General features: G+C 57.7%; 2 protein-coding genes across 8 annotated transcripts in view; both read right to left on the reverse strand.

Moving 5' to 3' along the window:
- Nucleotides 1-221: 221 nt before the first annotated feature.
- Nucleotides 222-8,986, reverse strand: LDLR (low density lipoprotein receptor). 7 transcript variants are annotated; one of them, XR_012052304.1, is made up of 17 exons: nucleotides 8,517-8,986; nucleotides 7,041-7,412; nucleotides 6,353-6,478; nucleotides 5,796-5,918; nucleotides 5,196-5,318; nucleotides 4,524-4,689; nucleotides 3,750-3,968; nucleotides 3,115-3,233; nucleotides 2,893-3,032; nucleotides 2,652-2,802; nucleotides 2,252-2,389; nucleotides 1,759-1,830; nucleotides 1,565-1,639; nucleotides 940-1,082; nucleotides 711-777; nucleotides 607-628; nucleotides 222-566 (listed from the first exon to the last, which is right to left on the reverse strand). XR_012052304.1 is itself a non-coding variant. In XM_072920075.1 (16 exons), the coding sequence occupies exons 1-15, from the start codon at nucleotides 8,677-8,679 to the stop codon at nucleotides 745-747; spliced, it is 2,163 nt and encodes a 720-aa protein (XP_072776176.1). In that variant the 5' UTR covers nucleotides 8,680-8,986; the 3' UTR covers nucleotides 222-482; nucleotides 711-744. The 7 variants fall into 7 exon arrangements, 6 of the variants coding, with proteins under 6 accessions (XP_072776176.1, XP_072776175.1, XP_041567749.2 ...); XM_072920075.1 differs by lacking the exon at nucleotides 607-628 and having other exon boundaries at nucleotides 222-482; XM_072920074.1 differs by having other exon boundaries at nucleotides 222-628.
- Nucleotides 8,987-9,358: 372 nt separating this feature from the next.
- Nucleotides 9,359-24,407, reverse strand: part of SMARCA4 (SWI/SNF related BAF chromatin remodeling complex subunit ATPase 4) — a 31,965-nt gene continuing 16,916 nt past the window's right edge. Inside the window, 16 exon segments of the mRNA XM_072919991.1 lie at nucleotides 9,359-10,301; nucleotides 10,824-10,963; nucleotides 11,372-11,504; nucleotides 11,742-11,843; nucleotides 12,300-12,408; nucleotides 12,892-13,142; nucleotides 13,778-13,996; nucleotides 14,831-14,908; nucleotides 18,052-18,138; nucleotides 18,359-18,586; nucleotides 20,344-20,507; nucleotides 21,971-22,137; nucleotides 22,395-22,441; nucleotides 22,981-23,067; nucleotides 23,555-23,662; nucleotides 24,131-24,244. Of these exon segments, the coding sequence (XP_072776092.1) occupies nucleotides 10,269-10,301; nucleotides 10,824-10,963; nucleotides 11,372-11,504; nucleotides 11,742-11,843; nucleotides 12,300-12,408; nucleotides 12,892-13,142; nucleotides 13,778-13,996; nucleotides 14,831-14,908; nucleotides 18,052-18,138; nucleotides 18,359-18,586; nucleotides 20,344-20,507; nucleotides 21,971-22,137; nucleotides 22,395-22,441; nucleotides 22,981-23,067; nucleotides 23,555-23,662; nucleotides 24,131-24,244 (2,067 nt within the window). The 3' untranslated portion in view covers nucleotides 9,359-10,268.

Here is a 24,407-nt window from a genome sequence, read left to right on the forward strand (position 1 = left end):
GAGCGGGAGGGGCGGAGCTTCGTTAGATTGACAGGCGCGGCGGCGGGAAACTCGCTGGCCAATCAGCGCCGAGCTCGCGGAAGGCGTTTGATTGACAGCGCGCTCAGCCAATGAGCGCTGCGCGGGGGTTTTGGAGGGAAACGGCGACCAATCCGCGAGCGCGCCGCAGGGGCGGGGCGAGTCTGAGGCGCTGCGGGTCAGCCAATGGCGTGAGGCGAGGGTTAATAAATAAACATTTATTGACGTCACGGGGGCCCAGGCTGGGCCAAATTCACAGAATTTTGGTTAAAAATGTTTTTGTTTTTGAATTCCCAAAAATTCCCTGAGGTGACGGTGGGGACACCTGGGCAGGTGAGAACAGGGGAGGGCACGGGAGGGCAGCAGGGACGGGTGTGCCCAGGTGTGCCCAGCTGTGCCCAGCTGTGTCCAGGTGTTCCTACAGCTGCATCCAGGTGTGCCCAGGCTCATCCAGCTGTGCCCAGGTGTGCCCAGGTGTGTCTGCAGCCACATCTGGGTGCGCTCAGCTGTGCCCAGGTGTGCCCAGGTGTTCCTACAGCTGCATCCAGGTGTGCCCAGGCTCATCCAGCTGTGCCAAGGTGTGTCCAGGTGTTCCTACAGCTGCGTCCAGGTGTGCCCAGGTGTGCCCAGGTGGGTCCGCTGCCATAGGTGGGCGTTCCCAGGCTCATCCAGGTGTGCCCAGGTGTGCCCAGGTGTGCCCAGGTGGGTCTCGGCTCCTCCAGCCCCTCAGGGCTCATCCTCCTCTGCCGTCAGCGGCCACTGGGGGGGCAAAGGTGGGCCCGGCTCACCTGGGGGGCCTCACCTGTCCCCCCCCATGGGCTCACCTGGGAGCTCACCTGTCCCCCCCATGGGTTCACCTGGGACCCTCACCTGCCCCCCCCATGGGCTCACCTGGGACCCTCACCTGTCCCCAGGGCTCACCTGGCTGTCCCCGGGCCCCGCCCCGCCCGGCGGCTCCGGAACCTTCCGGAAGGCGGCGTTGCTGAAGCTGATGCTGTGGGAGCTGCGCCGGCGCCATCCCCGCCAGAGCGTCCGGGCGGCCGCGGCCACGGCCACGGTCAGACCTGGCCAAAAACGGGGATTTCAGCCCAAAACTGCCACATTTCAGCCCAAAAACGGGGATCTCAGCCCAAAAACAGGGATTTCAGCCCAAAAACGGGGATTCCAGCCCAAAAACGGGGATTTCAGACCGAAAATGGGGATTTCAGCCCAAAAACGGGGATTTCAGCCCGAAAACGGGGATTTCAGCCCAAAAAACAGGATTTCCTCCCAGAATCCTGGGATTTTTGCCAAAACCCCAGGTTTTCCCCCCAAATCAGATATTTCCCCCCAAACCCCCGGATTTCCCCCCAAATCCCGGGCTTTCCCCCCAAAACCTGGGACGCCCAAATTCCCGGGATTTTCCCCCAGAATTCGGGATCCACTCCTGGAGCCCCCCGGTGGCGACGGGTGGGAATTGCAGTGAAGGGACCCGCCCCACCCCACTTTGGGACCCCTCCCCACATTTTGTGACCCCCCCCCCACTCCGTGACCCTCCCCCACGTACCGAGGGGCAGCAGGACCCCCAGTGACGTCATCAGCGGCCCCGCCCCCCCGGCCCCGCCCGGCCGGCCGAGGTCACCTGGGGAGACAGGTGGGGTCAGGGGGCGTGGCCAGGGGGCGTGGCCAGGTGTGTCAGTGGGTGTGGCAGTGGGTGTGACCGTGGGCGTGTCAGTGGGCGTGTCCAGGTGTGTCCCTCACCTGCGGTGGCACTGGAGGTGTTCCCCTCAGCGCTGAAGTTGCGGCTCTGCGGCTCCGCGGTCCCATTGGGCTCTGTGGGGGAGGGGCCGGGGTCACCTGGGGTCACATGGGGTCACCGGGCAGGGTCAGGGGTCACCGGGCAGGGTCAGGGGTCACCGGGCAGGGTCAGGGGTCACTGGGCTCAGGTGTGTCCCAGGGGTCTCACCTGTCCCGCAGGAGTCTCTGGGTGCTTTTGGGGTATTTTTGGGTCATTTTTGGGGGTACTTTTGGGGTATTTTCAGGATATTTTCAGAGTATTTTTGGGGTATTTTCGCTCTCACCTGTCCGGCAGGTGCGCCCATCCCCCGACAGGTGTGTTTGGGTGTATTTTTGGGGCAGTTTTTGGGGCAGTTTTCGGGGTATTTTTGGGGCAGTTTTTGGGGTATTTTTGGGGCAGTTTTTGGGGTATTTTCGGGGTATTTTCAGGGTATTTTCGGGGTGTTTTCGCTCTCACCTGTCCGGCAGGTGCGCCCATCCCCCGCCAGGTGCTCCCCGTCCGGGCAGGCGCAGGTGAAGGGGGCGGAGCCAAGGCCACGGTGGGGGGAGGGGAGGCAGAGGAAGGAACAGCCGGAGCCGAGGCAGCGGTTCTGACCTGGGGGGGGGGGGCAGGAAATTTGGGGTGAATTTGGGGGTTTTGGGGCAGTTTTTGGGGCTATTTTTGGGAAAATATCAGGGTGATTTCAGCGTGGGTTTGGGTTACCGCAGGGCTGTCTGTCGGGGTGCATTTTGGGGTATTTTTAGGATAATTTTGGGCTGATTTCGGGTAATTTTGGGTACCTGGGGGCTGCCTGTCGGGGTGCATTTCGGGGTATTTTTAGGATAATTTTGGGGTGATTTCGGGTGATTTCGGGTACCTGGGGGCTGTCTGTTGGGGTGCAGCACCAGCACGGCCTCGGGGCTCAGCAGCTCCTGCGCCAGCAGCCGGGGGGGGTCGGGAGTGGAGCCCCCCCGGAGCCGTGAGGCCACCAGAGACCCCCGGGCGGGGTCGGTCCAGAGCAGCCAGTCCTGGGGAGGGGCGGGGGTCACCGGGGTCACCGGGGGGTCACCGGGGGTCACTGGGGTCACCGGGGTCACCGGGGGGTCACCGGGGCTCACCTGGATCACGGCCAGCCCCAGGGGCTGCCGCAGGCTCGGGGGGTCCCTGAGCAGCGTCCGGCGGCCGCGGCCGTCCAGCCCCACGCTGGACACGGTCTGGAGGCGCCCGTCCGCCCAGAACAGGCGCTGGGAGAGCGGGTCTGGGGGCACCAGGGGTCAGCAGGGGTCACTGGGGTCAGCCAGGGGTCACTTTTGGGGAGATTTGGGGAGATTTGGGCTCACCCAGCGCCAGCCCCTGCGGCCGCTCCACGCCCTCAGTCACCAGCGCCTCGGGGGGGGCCCCGTCCTGAGCCCCCCGAGTGATCTGGGGCCGGGACCCCCAGTCCGACCAGTACAGGAACCTGCGGGGCACCCAGGGGTCCCCCAATCAGCCAGGGACCCCAAAAACACCCAAAAACCCCCAAAACCACACAGGGACCCCCAGTCCGACCAGTACAGGAACCTGAGAGGGAAGCAATGTCACCCCAAAAACAGACAGGGACCCCCAAAAACACCCAAAAACCCCCCAAAACAGCCACGGACCCCCAGTCCGACCAGTACAGGAACCTGGGGGGCAGCGGGGTCACCCCAAACAGACAGGGACCCCCAAAAACACCCAAAACCAGTCAGGGACCCCAAAAACTCCCAAACCCATCCAGGGACCCCCAAAAATACCCAAAACCACCCCAAAACCAGCCAGGGACCCCCAAACCCATCCAGGGACCCGCCACGACCCTCCCAGGGACCCCCCCCAAACCTGCCCAGGACCCCCAGGCCTGTTTTGGTTCTTTTGGGGCCATTTTTGGGGGTATTTGGGGCAGTTTTGGGGTAGTTTTGAGCTATTTTGGGATATTTCAGCCCCTCCCCCCGGCCCATACCCGCTCGGGGGGTCCACCACCAGTGCCCAGGGCCGTGTCCGGGGGTCCCGGTGCACGGTGCGCTGCCGCCCGTCCCGGGGGTCGGCCACGGCCACGCGGCCCCGGCCGGGCTCGGTCCAGTAGAGCAGAGAGTGGGTCCAGTCCAGCGCCAGCCCCGCCGGGGCCCCCCCAGACACCGACAGCGGCAGCGGCACCGCCGGACCCCCGGCCAGAGGGGCCCTGGGGGGGACAGCAGGGGGGGGAGGTTGGGATTTGGGGGGATTGGGGGGATTTGGGGGGTCTGGAGGGGATTTGGGGGGGGATTGGGGGGGTATTTGGGGGGATTGGGGGGGTCTGGGGGGGATTTGGGGAGGATTTTGCAGGTTGCAGGTGGGATTTTGGGGTCCCAGGGAGGATTTGGGGTTCCTGGGAAGGATTTTGGGGGTGGATTTCAGGGTCCCGGGGAGGATTTCAGGGGTCCCAGGGTGGATTTTGGGTTCCCAGGGAGGATTTGGGGTCCCGAGGAGGGTCCCGAGGAGCGTTTCGGGGGTCCCAGGGAGGATTTCAGGGGTCCCAGGGAGGATTTTGGGGTCCCGGGGTGGGTTTTGGGGTCCCGGGGTGGGTCCCAGGAAGGATTTTGGGGGTCCCAGGAAGGATTTTGGGGGTCCCAGGGTGGATTTGGGGGTCCCGGTGTCGGTTTGGGGGTCCTGGAGTGGGTTTCGGGGTCCCAGGGAGGATTTTGGGGTGGATTTTGGGGTCCCAGGGAGGATTTGGGGTGGGTTTGGGGTCCCTCACGTGTAGATGCGGCCCTGGGCGGGGTCCCCCCAGAAGAGCGCCCCCCGGTGGATGTCGGCGTCCATCGGCCCCGCGTGTTTCAGCGCCCCCTGCAGGAGCCGCGGGGCGGCGCCGCCCAACTGCAGCAGCTGATGGCGCGCGGCCACGAGCAGCGGCCCGGGGGGGCCTGGGGGATTTGGGGGGGATTTGGGGGGTTATGGGGGGGTCCCGGGGGGGCCTGGGGGGATTTGGGGGGGATTTGGGGGGTTATGGGGGGATTGGGGGGGTTATGGGGGTTTTTGGGGGGATTTGGGGGGTTTGGGGGGATTGGGGGGTTTGGGGGGATTTTGGGGGTTTGGGGGGGATTGGGGGGTTTGGGGAGTTCCGGGCATTTGGGAACTTCTGGGGATTTCGGGCATTTCTGGCTGGTTTGGAGGGGATTTTTGGCGAATTTGGGGAATTTTTGGTTAATATTTTAGGGTATTTTTGGGTTAAATTTGGGCTGCTTTGGCTCACCCAGGCAGGTGCGGTTGTCGGGGATTTGGGGGCTATTTCAGGGATATTTCAGGGATATTTCAGGGATATTTTGGGGATATTTTAGGGATATTTCAGGGATATTTCAGGGATAATTTAGGGATATTTCAGGGATATTTCAGGGATATTTCAGGGATATTTCAGGGATATTTTGCTCACCCATACAGGTGCGGTTGTCGGGCTCCAGCCCCAGCCCCGCCGGGCAGACGCATTCGTAGCCGACGCTCAGGTCCCGGCAGCCGTGGGAGCAGCCCCCGGACCCCTCCAGGCACTCGTTCACCCCTGGGCGGGAGCGACCCCCAACGCTGCGTCCCGGCCCCAAAATCCCAAATCCACCCCAAAATCCCCAATTCCACCCCAAAATCCCAAATCCCACACCAAAATCCCCAATTCCACCCCAAAATCCCAAATCCCACACCAAAATCCCCACCCTAAAAGGGACCGAAAATCCCCACTCCCAAATCCCAAAATCCCCAAAACCCCAAAAGGGACTGAGACCCCAAAATCCCAGGGAGGAGAAGACGGGGGTGGGGGGATTTTTGGGGGATTTTTGGGATGGTCTGAGGGGTTTTGGGGTGTTTGGGGAGAATTTGGGGTTTTATAGGGGGTTGGGAGGAGTTTTTGGGGCGGTTTTGGGGCTGTTTTGGGGCGGATTTGGGGGGTTTTGGGGCGGTTTTTGGGGGGTTTTGGGGGCGGTTTTGGGGCGGTTTTTGGGCGGATTTGGGGGTGTTTTGGGGCGGTTTCAGGGCCCCTCCTCACCGCACTCCTTGAGGGGCTCGTCGGACCAGTCGCGACAGTGGCGCCGCCCGTCGCAGACCTGCGCTATCGCGATACACTCCCCCGAGCGGCAGCGGAAGCGGTGCGGGGGCGGGCAGGGCGAGGCTGGGGAGAGGGGCCAGGGATGAGAGACCCCAGAGCGTCCCCAAAAAGCCCAAAATATCCCCCAAAGCGTCCCCAAAATATCCCCCAAAATATCCCCCAAATATCCCCGAAACATCCCCAAAATATCCCCCGAAAAGCCCAAAATATCCCCCAAATATCCCCCAAAACATCCCCAAAATATCCCCCGAAACATCCCCAAAACATCCCCCGAAACATCCCCAAAACATCCCCCGAAACATCCCCAAAACATCCCCCGAAACATCCCCAAAATATCCCCCGAAACATCCCCCAAATATCCCCCAAAGCGTCCCCCAAATATCCCCCAAAAACCCCAAAATATCCCCCAAAAACCCCAAAATATCCCCGAAACATCCCCAAAATATCCCCAAAATACCCCAAAACCTCCCCCCAGCCCCCCGCCCCTCCCCCCTCACCATCGGGACACGCCTCCTCGTCGTCCCCGTCGCGACAATCGGGGGTCCCGTCGCAGGCGCGCGCCGCGGGGATGCAGCGCCTGTCGCGACAGAGGAGCTGCCCGGGGGGGCACGGGGGGGGCGGGGCTGCGGGGCGAGAGCGCGCCCAGTCCGGCCCAGTTTGTCCCAGTCCGGCCCAGTTCGGCCCAGTCCGGCCCAGTCCGGCCCAGTCCATCCCAGTCCGGCCCAGTTCATCCCAGTCCGGCCCAGTTCATCCCAGTCCGGCCCAGTCCGTCCCAGTCCATCCCAGTTCATCCCAGTCTGGCCCAGTCCGGCCCAGTCCGGCCCAGTTCGGCCCAGTCCGGCCCAGTCCGGCCCAGTCCATCCCAGTTCATCCCAGTCCATCCCAGTCCCTCCCAGTCCCTCCCAGTCCGGCCCAGTCCATCCCAGTCCATCCCAGTCCCATCCCAGTCCCTCCCAGTCCATCCCAGTCCGGCCCAGTTCGGCCCAGTCCGGCCCAGTCCGGCCCAGTCCGGCCCAGTCCATCCCAGTCAGTCCTAGTTCCATCCCAGTCCGTCCCAGTTCCATCCCAGTTCATCCCAGTCCAGCCCAGTTCATCCCAGTTCATCCCAGTTCGTCCCAGTCCCTCCCAGTCCCATCCCCGTCCCCCCCAGTCCCCTCCCAGTATAAACCAGTCCCCCGCTCTCACCGCAGTCCGTCTCGTCGGAGCTGTCGCGACAATCGGGGGTCCCGTCGCAGCGCCAGCGCCGCGCGAGGCACTCGCCGGACCCGCAGGAGAACTGCAGGGGGGGGCAGGGCCGGGGGGGCGGGGGGGGCCCGCACAGCCCCTCCGCCTCGTCCTCCCCGTCGCGACAGTCGCGGTCGCCGTCGCAGCGCCACAGGGCCGCGATGCAGCTCCCGTCGCGACAGCGGAACGCGGGCGGCGCGCAGGGCGGGGCAGGGGCGCAGCCCGCCTCGTCCCGCCCGTCCCGACAGTCGCGATCGCCGTCGCAGACGAAATGTCGCGACAGACACGAACCGTCCCCGCACGAGAGATGGTCCGGGGGGCACGAGGGGGGCGCTGGGGGGGGAATAAAGGGGGTCAGGGGGCCCGAAATGGGGCGGGAACCCCAAATATCCCCGGGGAAACCCAGAATTCACCCCAAAAACCCAAATAACCCCCGGGACTCCTGAGCTCCCCCTGTTTGGGGGTCCTGGGCCCATTCTGGGGCTTCCGGTCCCGTTTTTGTGAGTTTTATCCCATTTTTGGAGGTTTTATCCCCATTCCGAGCTGTTTTATGCCATTTTTTGTGAGCTTTGACCCATTTCGGGTGTTTTATCCCCATTTCGGGGCTTCTGCTCCAACTTTGAAACTTCCGATGGAATTTTGGAGTTTGACCCCAAATTTGGGGCCGGTCCCGCCCCTTTCGGGGCCGTTCCGAAACCATTTTGGCCACTTTTAATCCCATTTTTCGGATCCCCTCCCATTTTGGGTTTTTTTCCCCCAGTTTTTGGGTTTTTTCCCCTCAGTTTCTGGGTTTTTTTCCCCCCTCCTTTTTGGAGTTTTATCCCGGTGTTTTGGGGTTTTTATCCCATTTTTTGGGGTTTTTATCCCGGTTTTTTTCCCCTCCCCCCCGGCCCCACCCGGGCGCGCCCTCCCCGCGCGCCGCGCTCTGATTGGCTGCCGCAGGCCCCGCCCCCGCGGGTGGCCAGTCAGGTCTCAGCCAATGGGAGCCGCGTCCGCCGCGGGGCGGGGCGGGCCGCGCGCGCTGATTGGCTCTTCCCGGAAAGGGTGGGGCAGAGTGGGCGGGGCCTCCCAACCGGAGGGGCGGGGCGGAGACACGTGGGGGGGCCCGGGGGGAGTTTGGGGGTCCCAGGGGCGGATTTGGGGGTCCCGGGGGGGATTTGGGGGTCCCGGGGGGGGATTTGGGGGTCCCGAAGGAGATTTGGGGGTCCCGGGGGGAGATTTGGGGGTCCCGGGGTGGGATTTGGGGTCCCGGGGGGGATTTGGGGGTCCCGGGTGGGGTCACGGGGGACCTCCAGAACCGCCACCCTCCACCCCCCTCCCCCCCCGGTTCTCTCCCCGGGACCCTCGGTGCCCTCCCCGCCCCCATTGTGGGTCTGGGGGTCCCCCCCACCCCCTCCCGGACCCCCCAAACCCCCCCCCGGGACCCTCCCCCCTCACCTGTGCTCGGTGTCGGTGTCGCCGCCGCCGCCGCCGCTCCCAGGAGGAGCAGGAGGATCCCGGTGGTCCCGGAGCCCCTCCCGGTGGTCCCGGATCGGCTCCCGGTGGTCCCGGAGCCGCTCGCGGCCGTTCCCGCTCCTCTCCCGGTGCTGCCGGGTCCCATCCCGAACTTTCCCGGTTCCTTCCCGCTGGTCCCGGGCTCCGCTTTCCCCGGGCTCTGTCCCGGTTTTCCAAGCGCGGTTCGTGTCCCGGAGCTCACCGGGAGCGGAGCCGGGGCTGGAGGGATCCGGGAGCTCCGGGCGGATCCCGGGACCGGCCGGTCACGGTGCCGGTGCCGGTCGGTGCCGGTGCTGGTGGTGCCGGTGCCGATCCCGGTGCCGATCCCGGTGCCGGTGCCGGTGCCGCTCCCTCCCGACGTTCCCGTGGCCGCGGGTCCCGCCGGGCCCCATTTAACGGGCGGGGGAGGAGCTCGGGGCGTTCAAAAAGGGGGAGGGCGGGGCGGGAAACCGGGAATGAGGGGCGGGAAAAACGGAATGAGGGGCGGGAAAAGCGGGAGGGACGGACGGACGGACGGAAGGGCGGGACCGGGGGACACGCGGATACCGGAGCGGGGACCGAACACCGGGAGGGGAGAGCGGGAAGGAGAAAAATCCGGGAAAAGGGAGGGAAGGAGAGAGGGGCTCCATTGTCCATTCCCAGTGACCCCAAAAACCCAGAGTGACCCCAAAAGCTCCTCTGGAAACCCAAAAACTCCTCTGGAACCCCAAATCCCCCCCCGGGTCACCCAGAACCCCCAGAGTGACCCCAAAAATTCCCCCCCGCCCCCCCGGAGGCGACTCGGCTCCTGTTGGATTAATTTATTAATTAATTATCGACTGCTGGGAATCCAGGGGCAGCGACAGCGCCGGGGGGGGGGGGGCTCAGGAGCGGGATCGGGATCGGGATCGGCCGGGAGGGTCCCGGGGATGGGAGACGGCCCGGGATGGTCCCAGGCTGAGCCGGGACGGAGTTCGGAGCACCCAGGATGGATTTAGGATGATCCAGGATGGATTTAGGAGCACCCAGGATGGATTTAAGATGATCCAGGAGGATTTAGGGTGATCCAGGATGGATTTAGGATGATCCAGGATGGATTTAGGAGCACCCAGGATGGATTTAGGAGTACCCAGGATGGATTTAGGGTGATCCAGGAGGATTTAGGATGATCCAGGACCGATTTAGGAGCACCCAGGAGGATTTAGGAGAACCCAGGAGGATTTAGGATCACCCAGGATGGATTTAGGAGCACCCAGGATGGATTTAGGGTGATCCAGGAGGATTTAGGAGCACCCAGGATGGGCTGGATCGCTCTGGACCATCCGGGACCACCCAAATTTGGGACAATCTGGATCTGGGCCGAGCAGGGACAGCCTGGGAGCACCCAAAGGACCCGGGCCAGGCCCAGCGGGACCCCCGGGACAGTTTGGGACCCCCGGGACAGTTCAGGACCCCCGGGACAGTTCGGGACCCCCGGGGACAGTTCGGGACCCCCCCGGGGCAGTTTGGGACCCCCGGGACTCTCCAGGAGCGCCGATCCCGATCCCGTATAAATAGGGGCGAGGTTGGATGTGGGGCCGTGGGTTTTTTGGGATTCTCAGGATTTTTGGGAATTCCGGCGTCGCTGCCGTCGGAGCTACGGGGCAGAACGGGGGGACCCGGGGGGTCGGGGGGGGGTTTGGGGTCGCAGAGCTCGGGAGCTGTGGAATGTCGGGGTCAGTCGTCCTCGGTGCCGCTGCCGGAGCGATCCTGGAGAAAAGGGGAAAGGGGTTAAAGGGGTTGGGATTTGGGGTCCGGATGAGATCTGGGGGGTCCAGGGTGAGATTTTGGGGGTTCAGCCCAGGATTCAGGGGGCAGGTGAAGGACTGGGGCCAGTGCCAGGATCTGGATTTGGGGTCAGTGCCAGGATCGGGGTCTCTCCCTGGATTTGGGATCTGGGGCCTCTCCCTGGATTTGGGATCTGGGCTCTGTCCCTGGATTTGGGGTCTGGGGTCTCTTCCCGGATTTGGGGTCTCTCCCTGGATTTGGGGTCTCTCCCTGGATTTGGGGTCTCTCCCCGGATTTGGGATCTGGGTTCTCTCCCCGGATTTGGGGCCTCTCCCCGGATTTGGGATTTGGGGTCTCTCCCTGGATCTGGGGTCTCTCCCTGGATCTGGGGTCTTTCCCTGGATTTGGGATTTGGGGTCTCTCCCTGGATTTGGGGTCTCTCCCCGGATTTGGGGTCTCTCCCCGGATTTGGGGTCTCTCCGGGATCCCTCCAGGCCCCCTCACCTCCTCCTGCTCGTCCTCGCTCTCGTCGTCGCTCAGGAGGGGTTTGGGGCGCCCCCCCCGCCCCCCCCGGCGCCGGCCCTTCCCGCGTTCCGGAACCTTCTCCTTGCGGCCCAGGCGGATCTTCACCTTCACCGAGCGGGCTGAGGGCCGGAGCTCCGAGTGACCCCAAGCCCATCCCGATCCCATCCCATGGATCCCACTGATCCCACCCAGACCCCATTGATCCCATCCCAATCCCATCCCAATCCCACATCCCATCGATCCCATTGATCCCATCCCAAACCCCATCCTGGATCCCGTCCCATTGATCCCATTGATCCAATCCCATTCACTCCATCCCATCCAATTAATCCCATCCCACTGATCCCATTGATCCCATCTCATTGATCCCACTGATCCCATCCCAGATCCCATCCCATCAATCCCATTGATCCCATCCCAATCCCATTCACCCCATCCCAACCCATTGATCCCATCCCAAATCCCATCCCATTGATCCCACAGATCCCATCCCAAATCCCCGGGATCCCGCCCACCCCAAGGCCCACCCTCGGACTCGGATCCTTCCTCCTCTCCCTCCTCCTCCTCCTCGCTCTCCTCTCCGTCGCTCTCCTCCTCCTTCTCCACCTTCTGCCGGACGCTGGTGAACACGGACTGGAGCACGATGGAGTCCTCGTAGATCTGGGGAGGGGCGTGGCGGTCACTGCCGGTCACCACCGGTCATTCCCGGTCACTGCCGGTCACTGCCGGTCACCACCGGTCATCCCTGGTCACTTCTGGACATTCCAGCCCATTCCAGGTCACTCCAGAACATTCCAGGGCATTCCCAGCCCCATTCCCGGCCCATTCCTGGTGCCATCCCCATTCCCATTCCCATCCCCGTTCCCAGTTTATTCCCGGCCCATTCCCGTTGGGTACCAGGGAGCCCTCCAGGTTGAAGGTCTGCGCGTTCTGGCACAGCAGCATCACGTCCTTCTCCAGGTCGTTCAGGCTCCGGTACTTGTGGTTCCGGATCCGCTCCTGCAGCGGCACCGGGATCAGCCGAGCCCCGGGGCGGATCCACCGGGACCCACTGGGACCCGCTGGGATCTACCGGGATCTACCGGGATCCACCGGGACCCACCGGGACCCACCAGGATCCGCAGGGACCCACCGGGACCCGCCGGGATCCACTGGGATCTGCAGGGACCCACCGGGATCCACAGGGATCTGGGAGGGATCCACAGGGGCCCAGCAGGGACTGGGAAGGGTTCACAGGGATCCACAGGGATCCACCCGCTCCAGCCCACCATGGGCAGGGAGTGCAGGCCGTGCCCTCCCGCTAACCTCAACCAGGTCCCTCAGAATCCTCCTTTTCCCCCATTTTTTCACCAATTTTGGGGTGTTTTGGGGCTGAGAATTCCCGATCCCGATTCCAGCCCCGGTGGATCCGGTGGATCCGGTGGATCCCGGTGGATCCGGTGGATCCAGTGGTACCTTGATCTTTTTGAAGTCCACGGGCTTGCGGATGAGCTCGTAGTACTCCGGGAGCTCCTTGCGGGACGGGAGCTGGATGAAAACCTCGCTGAGCTGCCGCCCGCTGCTGCTGCGGGGGGAGAAGGGCGTGAGGGGCGGCCTTCCTCCTCCTCCTCCTCATCCTCATCCTCGTCATCCCCTCACCGTCATCATCCCTTCGTGGCCATTGTCCCCTCATCCTCATCTTCATCATCCCATCATCCCCTCATCCTCATCATCCCCATCTTCATCATCCCATCATCCCCTCATCCTCATCATCCCCATCTTCATCATTCCATCATCCCCTCATCCTCAGCCTCATCATCCTCATCATCCCATCGTCATCATCATCCCTTCGTGGCCATCATCCCCTCATCCTCATCATCCCATCGTCATCATCATCCCCTCATCCTCATCATTGTCATCCTCATCATCCCATCATCGTCATCCGATGTCATCATCCCACCTAAACCCCCCCAGGACCCCCCAGGACCCCCAGGTCCACCTGAGAACCCCCAGGAACCTCCAGGCACCTCTAGGACCCCCCAGGACCCCCCGGACCGGCCGTGCCCACCTGTCCTTGTACTTGATGACGGCGTCGACGATCTTGCGCATCTTTCGGGTGAGGGGGGGCGGGTTTGGGGACAGTTTCTCGGCCGGGGGGCGGCCGCGCTTCTTCTGCTTGCGGCTCTCCTCGTCCTTGTCGCGGGCGCGGCCGCCGGGCGCCGTCCCCGCGGGGCCCTCGGGCTCCCGCTTGCGCTTGCGAGAGGATTTCTTCTGCCGCACCTCCTCCTCGATCTCCTCCAGCGTGCCCTCCTCGATGGCCTGCGGACAGGGCAGGAGAAACGGGGCCGTGGGGCGGGGGAACGGGGTGTGGGGCTGCGGACACCGGGGCCGTGGGGCGGGGGGCAGGGAAATGGGGCTGGGGACAGCCGGGGCCGTGGGGCAGGGGGAAATGGGGGGCCTGTTGGGCGGGGGCTGCAGGAAACGGGGGGCCTGGGATTGGGGATCTGCTGGGGTGGGATCTACAGGGATTTTGGGATCTGCAGGGATTGGGGATCCACAGGGATGGGATCCGCAGGGATGGGATCTGCAGGGATCCCCACAGGGATTTGAGATCTGCAGGGATTTAGGATCGGCAGGGATTTGGGATCCACAAGCATCCCCAAAGGGATTTGGGATCCGCATGGATTTGGGATCCACAGGGATTGGGGATCCACAGGGATTGGGATCCACAGGGATTGAGGATCGGCAGGGACTGGGGATCCACAAGCATCCCCACAGGGATTTGGGATCCCTGCAGGGATTTGGGATCCGCAGGGATTGGGGATCTACAAGGATTGGGGAACCCAGTCCCTCCAGATGCATCCTCAGGTCCATTTCCAGGTGCATTTCCAGATGCCCCCCAGGTGTCCCCAGGTACCCCCCAGGTGTCCCCAGGTGCCCCCAGGTGTCCCCACCTTCAGCCACTGCTTCTCGGTCAGGGAGTCGCTGTAGTCGACCTCCTTGCGGTGTCGGGAGCCGCGGCCGAACATCTTCTCCTCCTCCTCCTCGCAGGTGAGCCGCTCCACCTCCGCGTCGTCCTTGAGGATCCACGAGGGCAGCTCGTCCTCCTCCATCAGCCGCGGCTTCCGCTTGGGGTTCCGCGCCTCCTCGCGCCGCCGGTCCAGGTCCATGCGCTGCGGGGCAGGGATGTGGGGGCTGGGGGGGCTGGGGGGAACTGGGGTACCTGGGGGGCTGTGGGGGGCTGCTGGGGTACCTGGGGGGGGCTGTGGGGGGGTACCTGGGGTACCTGGGGGGCTGCTGGGGGGCTGCTGGGGTACCTGGGGGGCTGTGGGGCTACCTAGGCTACCTGGGGGGCTACTGGGGTATCTGGGGGGCTCCTGGGGGGCTACTGGGGGGCTACCTGGGGGTCACTGGGGCTACCTGGGGGGCTGCAGGGCTACCTGGGCTGCCTGGGGGGGGATTGGGGCTACCTGGGGCTACCGTGTCTCCTCCTCCTCCTCTTCTGGGGGATCCTGAGCTCCTCCTGTACCTCCTTCATCCTCCTCCTCCTCCTTCATCCTCCTCTCCCCTTCCTCCTTCCTCTTCCTCCTCATCTCCGGCTCCTCACCCTCCCGCTCCCCCTCCCTCCTTCCCCATCCCCTTCTCCTCTTCCTCAGGAGATCTTCCTCCTCTCCCATCTCCTCCTCCTCCTCCTCCTTGTGAGATCTTCCTCTTCTCCTCCTTCTCTCCCTCTTCCTCCTCCTGAGATCCATCTCCAGCTCCTCTTCCTCTTCCATTCCTTCCTCTTCATCTTCCTCCTCCTCCTCATCTCCTGCTCCTCTTCCTCCTCCTCCCAAGATCTTCATCTCCTGCTTCTCTTCCTCCTCCCAAGATCCCCATCTCCAGCTCCTCTTCCTCCCTCTCCCCTTCCCCCCTTCCCCATCCCCTCCTCCTCCTCCTCAGCCGCCCTTCCTCCCCTCCAGCCCCTCGTGGCCCCTCGTGGCCTTCCTCCCGCTCCTCCTCCTCACCATGAAGAGGTCGAACTCCTCCTCGTGCCGGGCGATCATCTGGTTCACGGTCTCGTCGTCGGGGACCTCATCTTCCTCCTGGAAAAGCCGGGGGGGCTCAGCCGCGGCTCCCTCGCCTTGGGCTTCGCTCGCTTTTGGGGGGTTTTACCGGATTTTACTCCTTTTTGGCTTTTAATGGGGATTTTTGTTTGTTTTTAGGGGTTTTAGCGGATTTCTCCTCGATTTTAGGGGGGGTTTAGCAGATTTTTCCTCATTTTTGGGGGGTTTTAGTGGATTTCTGCTCATTTTTTGGGGGATTCAATAAAGATTTTTGATCATTTCTGGGAGTATTAGCATTTTTTTGCTCATTTCTGGGGTTATTAGAGGTTTTTTGCTCATTTTTAGGGGGTTTAATGGGGATTTTTGCTCAATTTTGGGTTTTAATGGGGGTTTTGATAGTTTTCGGGTTTTATTGGGGATTTTTGCTCGTTCCTGGGGGTTTTAGCAGATTTTTGCTGGTTTTTCAGGGATTTTAATGGGGATTTTTACTCATTTCTGGGGGTTTTAACAGATTTTTGCTCAATTTTGGGTTTTAATGAAGATTTTTACTTATTTTGAGGGGTTTTAGCAGATTTTTGCTCAGTTTTGGGTGGTTCCAATGGGGTTTTTTTTGTGTTAATTTTTGGATGGTTTCAATGGGGTTTTATTGCTCATTTTTGGGTTTTAATGGGGATTTTTGCTGGTCTGGGGGGGTTTTAGCAGATTTTTGCTCAGTTTTGGGTGGTTCCAATGGGGTTTTTTTGTGTGTGTTAATTTTTGGGTGGTTTCAATGGGATTTTTGTTTGTTTCTAAGTTTTAACAGGGATTTTAGCAGATTTTTGTTCATTTTTTGGTGGTTCCAATGTGTTTTTTCTCAATTTTTGGATGGTTCCAATGAGGTTTTTTTTTGCTCGTTTTCCAGTGGTTTTAATGGGATTTTTTTGCTCATTTTGTGGTGGTTTCAATGGGGTTTCTTTGCTTGGTTTTGGGGGGTTTTTAGCAGATTTTAGCTTTTTGGCAGTTGCAATCATTTTTTTTCTTCATTTTTGGGTGGTTTCAATAGTATTTCTCCTCATTTTTGGGTGGTTTCAATGGTTTTTTGCTTGTTTTCAATGTGTTTTTTTGCTTATGTTTGGGTGGTTTCATTGAGGTTTTTTTGCACATTTTCAGGTGGTTTCTATGGGGTTTTTTATAGCTTTTTGGTGTTTTCAGTGATTTTTTTTTTTTTGCTTGTTTTTGCCTGTTTTCAATAGGTTTTTTTGCTTGTTTTCAGCTGGTTTCATTGTTGTGGTTTTTTTCCCTCATTTTTGGGTGGTTTCATTGTGTTTTACTCATTTTTTCGAGCCTTTCCTGTGTTTTTGCCCCTTTTGGGGTGTTTAAATACCTATTTGCTCATTTTTTTGGTATTTCAGCTCATTTCAGGGTGGTTCTAGCTCAGTTTGGGGCATTTTTATCTTGTTCTTCCATGTTCCTGTGCTGTTTCCCCTCATTTTTTGGTGGTTCCACCTCACTTTTTGCACTTTTCGGGGTGGTTTTAGGCAGTTTTTAGTTCCTCTTGGGGGTTTCAGTGTGATTTCTCATTTTCAGGCATTTTTATTCAGTTTTGTTTTCAGCTCATTTCAGGTTCAGGCAGTTTCTTCTCATTTTTGGCTCAATTCAGACCATTTTTAAGTCCTTTATGGTTGTTTTTGTGCTGTCTTTAGCTCATTTCGCCTGGATTTGGGCCAGTTTCTCTCCCCTTTGGCACTTTCAGGCTGTTTTCAACAAATTTCTGGCACTTTCGGGACATTTTTACCTCACTCTCAACCCTTTCAGTCAGGTTTTATCTCACTTTTCCAACTTTCAGGCTGCTTTTTTCAAACCCCTTTTGGCATTTTCAGGTATATTTTAACTCATTTTTGGCTGCTTTCAGGGAGGTTCTAACTCATTTTTATCACTTCTGGTTGCATTTGAACTCCCTTCTGGCACTTCCATGCCAGTTTTGACTCATTTCTGGCTGTCTTCAGCCTGTTGTTTTTCCCCAGTTCTGTCCCTTTTAAGCCACTTTAATCTTATTTTTGTCACTTTCAGGCTGGTTTAAAGCAATTTTTTGCCTTTTTCAGACCATTACCGCTTAATCTTTGGCATTTTCAGCCCAGCCCTAACTCACTTTTGGCCATTCCAGGCCATTTAAATCTCATTTCTGGCCCTTCCAAGCTGTTTAAATCTCACATTTGGCCCTTTCAAGCCATTTCAATCTAATTTTTGGCACTTTCAGGCCATCACTTGCCATTTTCGCCCCAGTCCTAACTCACTGTTGGCCGTTTCAGGCCATTCCAATCTCGTTTCTGGCCCTTCCAAGCCACTTCCATCTCACTTTTGGCCCTTCCAGGCCACTTCAGTCTCACTTTTGGTCACTTCAATCTCACTTTTGGCCCTTCCAGGCCATTTCAATCTCATTTCTGACCCTTTCGGGCCATTTCAATCTCATTTTTGGCATTTCCAGCCCAGCCCTAACTCATTTTTGGCCCTTCCAAGCCATTCTAATCTCACTTTCGGCCCTTCCAGGCCATTCCAATCTCATTTCTGGCCCTTCCAGGCCATTTCAATCTCACTTCTGGCATTTTCAGCCCAGCCCTAACTCACTTTTGACCCTTCCAGGCCATTCCAACCTCACTTTTGGCCCTTTCAATCTCATTTCTGGCCCTTCCAGACCATTCCAAACTCATTTCTGGCCCTTCCAAGCCATTTCAACCTCACTTTTGGCCATTTCAACCTCACTTTTGGCCATTCCAATCTCATTTTTGGCCATTCCAACCTCACTTTTGGCCCTTCCAATCTCACTTTTGGCCCTTCCAGACCATTCCAATCTCATTTCTGGCCCTTCCAAGCCATTTCAACCTCACTTTTGGCCATTCCAGCCTCACTTTTGGCCCTTCCAAGCCATTCCAATCTCACTTTTGGCCATTCCAACCTCACTTTTGGCCATTCCAATCTCACTTTTGGCCCTTCCAGGCCATTTCAATCTCATTTTTGGCCATTCCAATCTCACTTCCTGGCGCTCCCAGGCCCTTCCACGCTGCTGTTCAGCGTTCCCCCTGCTCCTGGCTCTTCCCAGCCCATGTCTGCTGCTGCTGCTGTCCCTCCCTGGCTCTGGCGGGGCGGTGCCGGCGGTGCTGGCGGGAGGATTGAATGGGCAGTGGAGACTGAACGACCCCGCTCACCTTTAGAGGTGCTTCCTCCGACTCAGCGCCCAGGCACAGGGAGGAGGCAGCGTGGGGGAAGCTGCCACTGCCCGCGCTCTGTCTGCTCTGTGGATAAACACAGGGATTCAGTCTCCAGGGCTGTCAATCCGGCGCCTTTTTTACCCCGACGCTACTTCCCAAAAAATTCCGAACAAGCTGCCATGCTCCCTGCTCTTGGGGTTGGGTTTTTGTTGTTTTTTTTAAATTTTTTTTTTTTTTTGGTCATTTCTCTCTTGGCTTCTGACCCCCGAATTTCCCCGCGGGAACTCCCTGCTGCGGATCTCACCTCGTCCTGCTCCTCGTGCTCCAGGATGGCCTGAAGGAAGGCCCGGCGCTCGTGGCTGGAGGATTTCTGGTCGAACATCCCGGCCTGGATCACTTTCTGGTCCACGTTCAGTTTGTACTTGGCCGCCGCCAGGATCTTCTCCTCCACGCTGTTGACGGTGCAGAGCCGCAGCACGCGGACCTCGTTCTGCTGCCCGATGCGGTGCGCCCGGTCCTGGGCCTGCAGGTCCTGGGGGAAGGGGGTGGTGACAGCTCTGGGCGACCAAAAACCCCCTTCTTGTCCCCAAAATCCACGGGGGGAGGCGTGGGGTGAGGCCTGAGGGGTCGGTGCTGTGGGATGGCCAAAGGGTCCCAAAATCCCTGGTTTTGGCCTCAAATTTTGCAGGGATGATGGGCACGTAGCAATGGCATGAGCAGGATTATGGGATGGTCAAAGGATCCCAAAATCCCTGGCTTTGGCCTCAAAATCTGCAGGGATTCCCAAGGATGACTGGGATGTGGCAATAGGATGACCAGGACTATGGGATGGCCAAAGAATTCCAAAATCCCTGGTTTTGGCCTCAAAATCTGCAGGGGATGTGACAGTGGGATCACCAAAGCCGTGTCGGTCGTGTGGGATGGCCAAAGGCTCCCAAAATCCCTGGTTTTGGCCTCAAAATCTGCAGGGATGATGGGCATGTGGCAATAGGATGACCAGGACTATGGGATGGCCAAAGGCTCCCAAAATCCCTGGTTTTGGCCTCAAAATCCGCAGGGGATGTGGCAATGGGATCACCAGGACTCTGTCAGTCCCAGGAGACAAGACAAGTGTGACAAGAGGGGTGCCAAAAATCCCACTTTTGTCCTCAAAATGCACAGGGGGTGAGCCCTGAGGGATCCCCGAGGGTCTCAGGGATTCAGGAATGGGATTGTGGAGGTCCTGTAGGACCAAACTCCACTTTCAGCCCAAATGGGGAAACCACGGGAGGCGCCCCAAGGGCTCCCACAGATCCCGAAGGATTACGGGAATTTGGGAAATGGGACTGGTGGGACCATGAAGGTCCTGGAGGAAATGGCCACATTGGCCAAAAAAAGCTGGTTTTAACCTCAAATAAACCATGGGAAAGATGTGGGATGCACCACGAGGAGTGCAGGGATCCCCAAGGATGAGGAGAATTGGGGTAACGGCATCACAGGACCAGGATTCTCGTGGGAAGGAGCAGCATGAGATGAGGCGTCCCAAAAACGCCATTTTTATCCTCAAAGACACGGGAAGGATTTTGGGAATTCCAGGACGGGATCGTGGGATGCTCTTTCCTTCAGAGACAGCGCAGTGGGAGGTTGGGGTGGCTCTCCAGGACAGAATTCCAAGCCCATGGCTCCAATTTGGGTCAGCTGGTTTTGGGGCTGGCTCACTGGGTTTTGGGTCAGTTGGGTTTTGTGTCAATCAGTTAAGTTTTGGGTCAGTCAGTTGGGTTTTGGGTCGGTCAGTAGGGTTTTGGGTCAGTTTTTGGGTCAGTTTGGTTTGGGTCAGCCAGGTTTTGGGTTGATTTTTGGATCAGTTGGGTTTGGGTCTGTCAATCAGGTTTTGGGTTGATTTTTGGGTCAGTTTTTGGGTCAGTTGGGTTTGGGTCAGTCAGGTTTTGGGTTGACTTTTGGGTCAGTTGGGTTTGGGTCAGTTGGGTTAGGTCAGTCAGGTTTTGGGTCAGTTTTTGGGTCAGTTGGGTTTGGGTCAGTCAGTCAGGTTTTGGATTGATTTTTGGGTCAGTTTTTGGGTCAGCTGTGTTTCAGTCAGTCAGTCAGATTTTGGGTTGGCATTTTTCTATCCATTTCTGGGCCAGTTGCCTTTTGGGTTGGTTTTTTGAGCCAGTCGATTTTGGGTCGATCTTCCAACTCAACGAAAGCTCAGGGTTTGGGCGTTCCTTTGGCTCAGGGATCTCTAAGCTGATTTTTGGGCGATCTCCGGTTCCGCGGCTCCGTCCCGGGCCCGGCCGCTCCCGGCCCTACCTGGTGGGGGTTCCAGTCGCTGTCGAAGATGATGACGGTGTCGGCCGACTGCAGGTTGAGGCCGAGCCCGCCGGCCCGCGTGCTCAGCAGGAAGATGAAATACTCGGAGCCCGGCTCGTTGAACGTCTTCAGCAACATGCCCCGGTCCTCGGCCTTGGTGGTGCCTGGAACCCACAGCGGCGTCACTCCCGCACCGGCACCGGCGGGTCCGGAAGGTTCCGCTGGGAACGGGATTCCCGCCGAACCCAATTCCCACTCCCAATCCCGTTGGGATCGGCGGTTTCAGTTCCACCGCTGGGAAATTTTGGGATGATTTTGGTGGAAAGATTGGGGGGAAAAAAACGGGGGAAAGGGGCGGATCCTGCTCCGAGGTGGGGCAGATGTTGGGATCACAGCAGCCAGAATTACTGGGGCTGTTTTGGGGCCATTTTGGGGCTATTTTGGGGTCGTTATCAGGGATATGTGAGAGCCATGGGTGACATTTTGTACTCTAAATCCGTGCTCATTTCAGAATCATTTGGGTTGGAAGGGACCTGCAATCCCACCCTGCTCCGAACCAATTAATCAATTAATCTAATTGATTAATCCAGATTTGTTTCAGTCACATGGGAGTCCCCAGAGCCCTCCCCCAGCCCGACAGGATCCCGGGATTAATCAGGAGATCAGCTGGAATAAATGGGAAAAACAGCAGCAGACAATGAGGACCTTGATGTCCATCTTTGACATTATCAATCTTCTATACCTTGATATCAATCTTTGATTAAATATTGATACAATATTTAACATTCTGGTATCAAAACGTTAAAAGTATTTATATTCATCTTTGATATTTTGGTATCAGTCTGGATACAAAATTGGAATAAAATCTTGGAAATAAATAAATAAAATATCCAAATAAAACTTGGATAAAATCTTGGAATCTTTAATGCTGATCTTGCTATAAACCTTGATATTGATCTTTTTATGGGTAGCTCAATATCAATATACATCTTGCAATATCAAGATATTGATCTTGGTATCTTGATATCTATCTCAATGTTTTTGATATTGATTTTGATATAAATACTGACATCAATCTGCTATCTTGATGTCTCGATATTGACCTTGCAATCTGGATATCAAGATATTGATTTGATATTGATATCGATATCAATGTCAATGTTTTTGATATAAATACTGATATCAATCTTGCTATCTTGATGTCCTGATATTGACCTTGCAACCTGGATATCAAGATATTGATATTTAAAATCTTGATATCAATCTCACTATTGATGTTTCAATACCAACATCTTGATATTGATCACACAATCTGGACATCAAGACATTTACATTTATTGATAGCTCACTTTCTCCCTCGATATCTACTTCCACACATGGAAATTTATCTCCTTATCTTCACATCCACTCTGATTTCTCTACATCTTTACTTCATCTTCCATCTTACTCTACATCATTACTTATCTTCATATCTTGATGTTTTCTATTTTTTTATCTTGATATTCCTCAACATCTTCCAACCCAACCCAACAATTTCTTTAGATTTTTTCTGATGTCTTGACCTTGAGCCCCACCTCGGGGACAGCACTGACCCCCACACCCCACACCCCACCCCGGGGGCACTCACCGTCCAGCCTGAGGTATTTGAAGCCACGGTAAGCAAAATAATCCTCCATGATGGTCATCAAGGAGGTCATCTGGCAGAAGAGCAGCACCTTGTGGTTGGTGGCCCGGAGTTTGGGCAGGATCCGGTCCAGCAGCTCGAACTTCCCGGAGGCACGGTACAAATCCAGCCTGGGGTGGATAAAAAGGGGCACAATGAGAAGAAAAAAAGGGGATTTGAGGTTGAAAATTGGTGTTTCCCCTGCTTTGCTGGGATCATCTGGCTCCATGAGGCGGGGGTGGTTCATCCTCCACCCCTGGAAACCCTTCTGAGTTTGTAAATTCACATTTCCCCACCACGTAAACATCTGTAAATTCAGATTTCTCCACCACGTAAACATCTGTAAATTCAGATTTCTCCACCGCGAATCCCAAAATCCGCCACTCACCCCTGCACGATCCCGCCCGTGAAGCCCAAGTGCTCCGAGAAGGATTCCTGCAATGGAGAGGAGGGAGAAATGGGCTCAGAAACGGCAGAATCCGGCCAGAGCCTCTGGAGCTGCCCCAGGAGCCCCAGCTGCTGCTGAGGAGGAGGAGGGATTTGGGTGCTTTGGGTGGAAAATGGGGATGGAAGCTGGACGGGCCTCCAGACCTGATCTGGCTCATCCTTGGTGGGTTTAGCTCAGCTTTGGCTGATCCCTGTTTAGTCCATCCCTGTTTTGTTGGGTTTATCCCTGGTTTTGGTTTATCCCTGGTTTTGGTTTATCCTGGGTTTGGTTAATCCCACTTTTGTTGGGTTTATCCCTTTTTTGGTTTATCCCTGGCTCTCCTGGGTTTAACCCTTTAGGATTTTTGTCATTTTGAGTTCATCCATTTTTTTTTTTTGTTAATCCCTGGCTTTCCTGGATTTAACCCTTTAGGGTTTATCCCTGGTTTTGGTCCTTCCCTGGCTCTCCTGGGTTTAACCCTTCAGGGTTTCTGCCTTTTTGGGTCCATCCCCCCGGATTTTTCCCCGTTTCCGCGCGCTGGCCCCACCTCAATGTGCTGGAACATGTAGGGGTGGTTGCAGATCTTGCGCAGCTGCATGATCGTGTTCATCAGCGTCTTCGTGCCACCCTTCCCCTGCCAGGAACCATCCAGAAGGTTTAGAAATCCCAAATTCCTGCTGGCTCCCACCCATTCGCCAGTCCAGCATCCCCAGGAATCAACTGGGAGTTCAATGCCCCGAGGAGGGGCTCAGAGACATTGAAATACTTTTAAAAGTAAAGAAATTATTTAAAATAATTTTAAAAATTATTTAAAAATAAATGTAAAAATAAATTTATTTTAAAAAACAGATCAAGAAATCAATTTTAAGAAACCTCCCAACCCTCGGGAGGCCAGGCTGCTCCCAGCTGGCTGTTTTGGGGCAATTCAGCTGGAAAAGAGGGAAATCTCCAGCTTTCAGCTGAGACCAGAGAATCCTTTCCCAACCCTTTCCCAACCCTTTCCCAATTCTTTCATGTTTCTGTTCTCATCCTGGCTTCGGAGCACCCGAAGGCGTCGGGACCCGGCCCAGCCCAGGGCGAGACAACCCAAATTCTCAGATCCCCGAATTCCCAGGCCAGACCTTCTTGTCCTTCTCGGAGCCGTCGGTGAGGAGGACGCCCTTGGCCTGCATGTGCCGGTAGAGGACGCGCTGCAGCGCCGACATGTCGCACTTGATGACGTACTCCACCTGCCAGGGGCCAACGGGGACCGACGCCGTCACCTTCTCGCCCACCAGGGGCCAGAGGGATCCAAACCAACCCAACCCAACCACCTGCTCAACCCAACCCAACCCAACCAACCCAACCCAACCACCTGCTCAACCCAACTGAACCCAACCACCTGTTCAACTCAACTCAACCCAACCCAACCCAACCCAACCACCTGCACAACCCAATCCAACCCAATCCAACCCAACCCAACCACCTGCTCAACCCAATCCAACCCAACCACCTGTTCAACTCAACTCAACCTCCTCAACCCAACACAACCACCTCTTCAACCCAGCCCAAACACCCACCCAACCCAACCCAACCCAGCGATGATTCTGAAGTGGGATGAAGCTCCATGTCCATATCCCAGGATGGGTTAAGAGCAGGTGGGACCCCCCCAGTGGTCTCCAGGGATGAGGAAAGGTGAGGGGACCCTCCCGTGTCACCTTTTCTGGCAGCTGAGCTTCCACCTCCTTCTTGAGGCGCCGGAGCAGGAAGGGCCGGAGCACCTTGTGCAGGCGGCGGATGATGAGGATGGTCTCCTCCTCGTTCAGGTCCACCTGGAATTGTCACCAGGAACGGGAATTGCCATCAGAAATGGAAGTGGAGGAACCCTCCCAACACCCCAAGAACCTCCTGAGCCTCAATTCCCAATGGGATTGACCCCACAGCGAGCCTGGAGCAGGATGAGCTCCATCCTGGGACGGGGGAGCGCAGGGAATT

The sequence above is a fragment of the Taeniopygia guttata genome, chromosome 30 (genome assembly GCF_048771995.1).
Source record: "Taeniopygia guttata chromosome 30, bTaeGut7.mat, whole genome shotgun sequence".
NCBI lineage: Eukaryota > Metazoa > Chordata > Aves > Passeriformes > Estrildidae > Taeniopygia > Taeniopygia guttata.

Coding starts and splice junctions, on each gene's coding strand:
- LDLR (XM_072920075.1), bottom strand. CDS start 8,679: ATGGGACCCGGCAGCACCGGGAGAGGAGCGGGAACGGCCGCGAGCGGC. Junction 3,033..3,114: donor GCCGCAGGGGCTGGCGCTGG/GTGAGCCCAAAT, acceptor TGGTGCCCCCAG/ACCCGCTCTCCCAGCGCCTG. Junction 2,390..2,651: donor CCCCAACAGACAGCCCCCAG/GTACCCGAAATC, acceptor CCCCCCCCCCAG/GTCAGAACCGCTGCCTCGGC.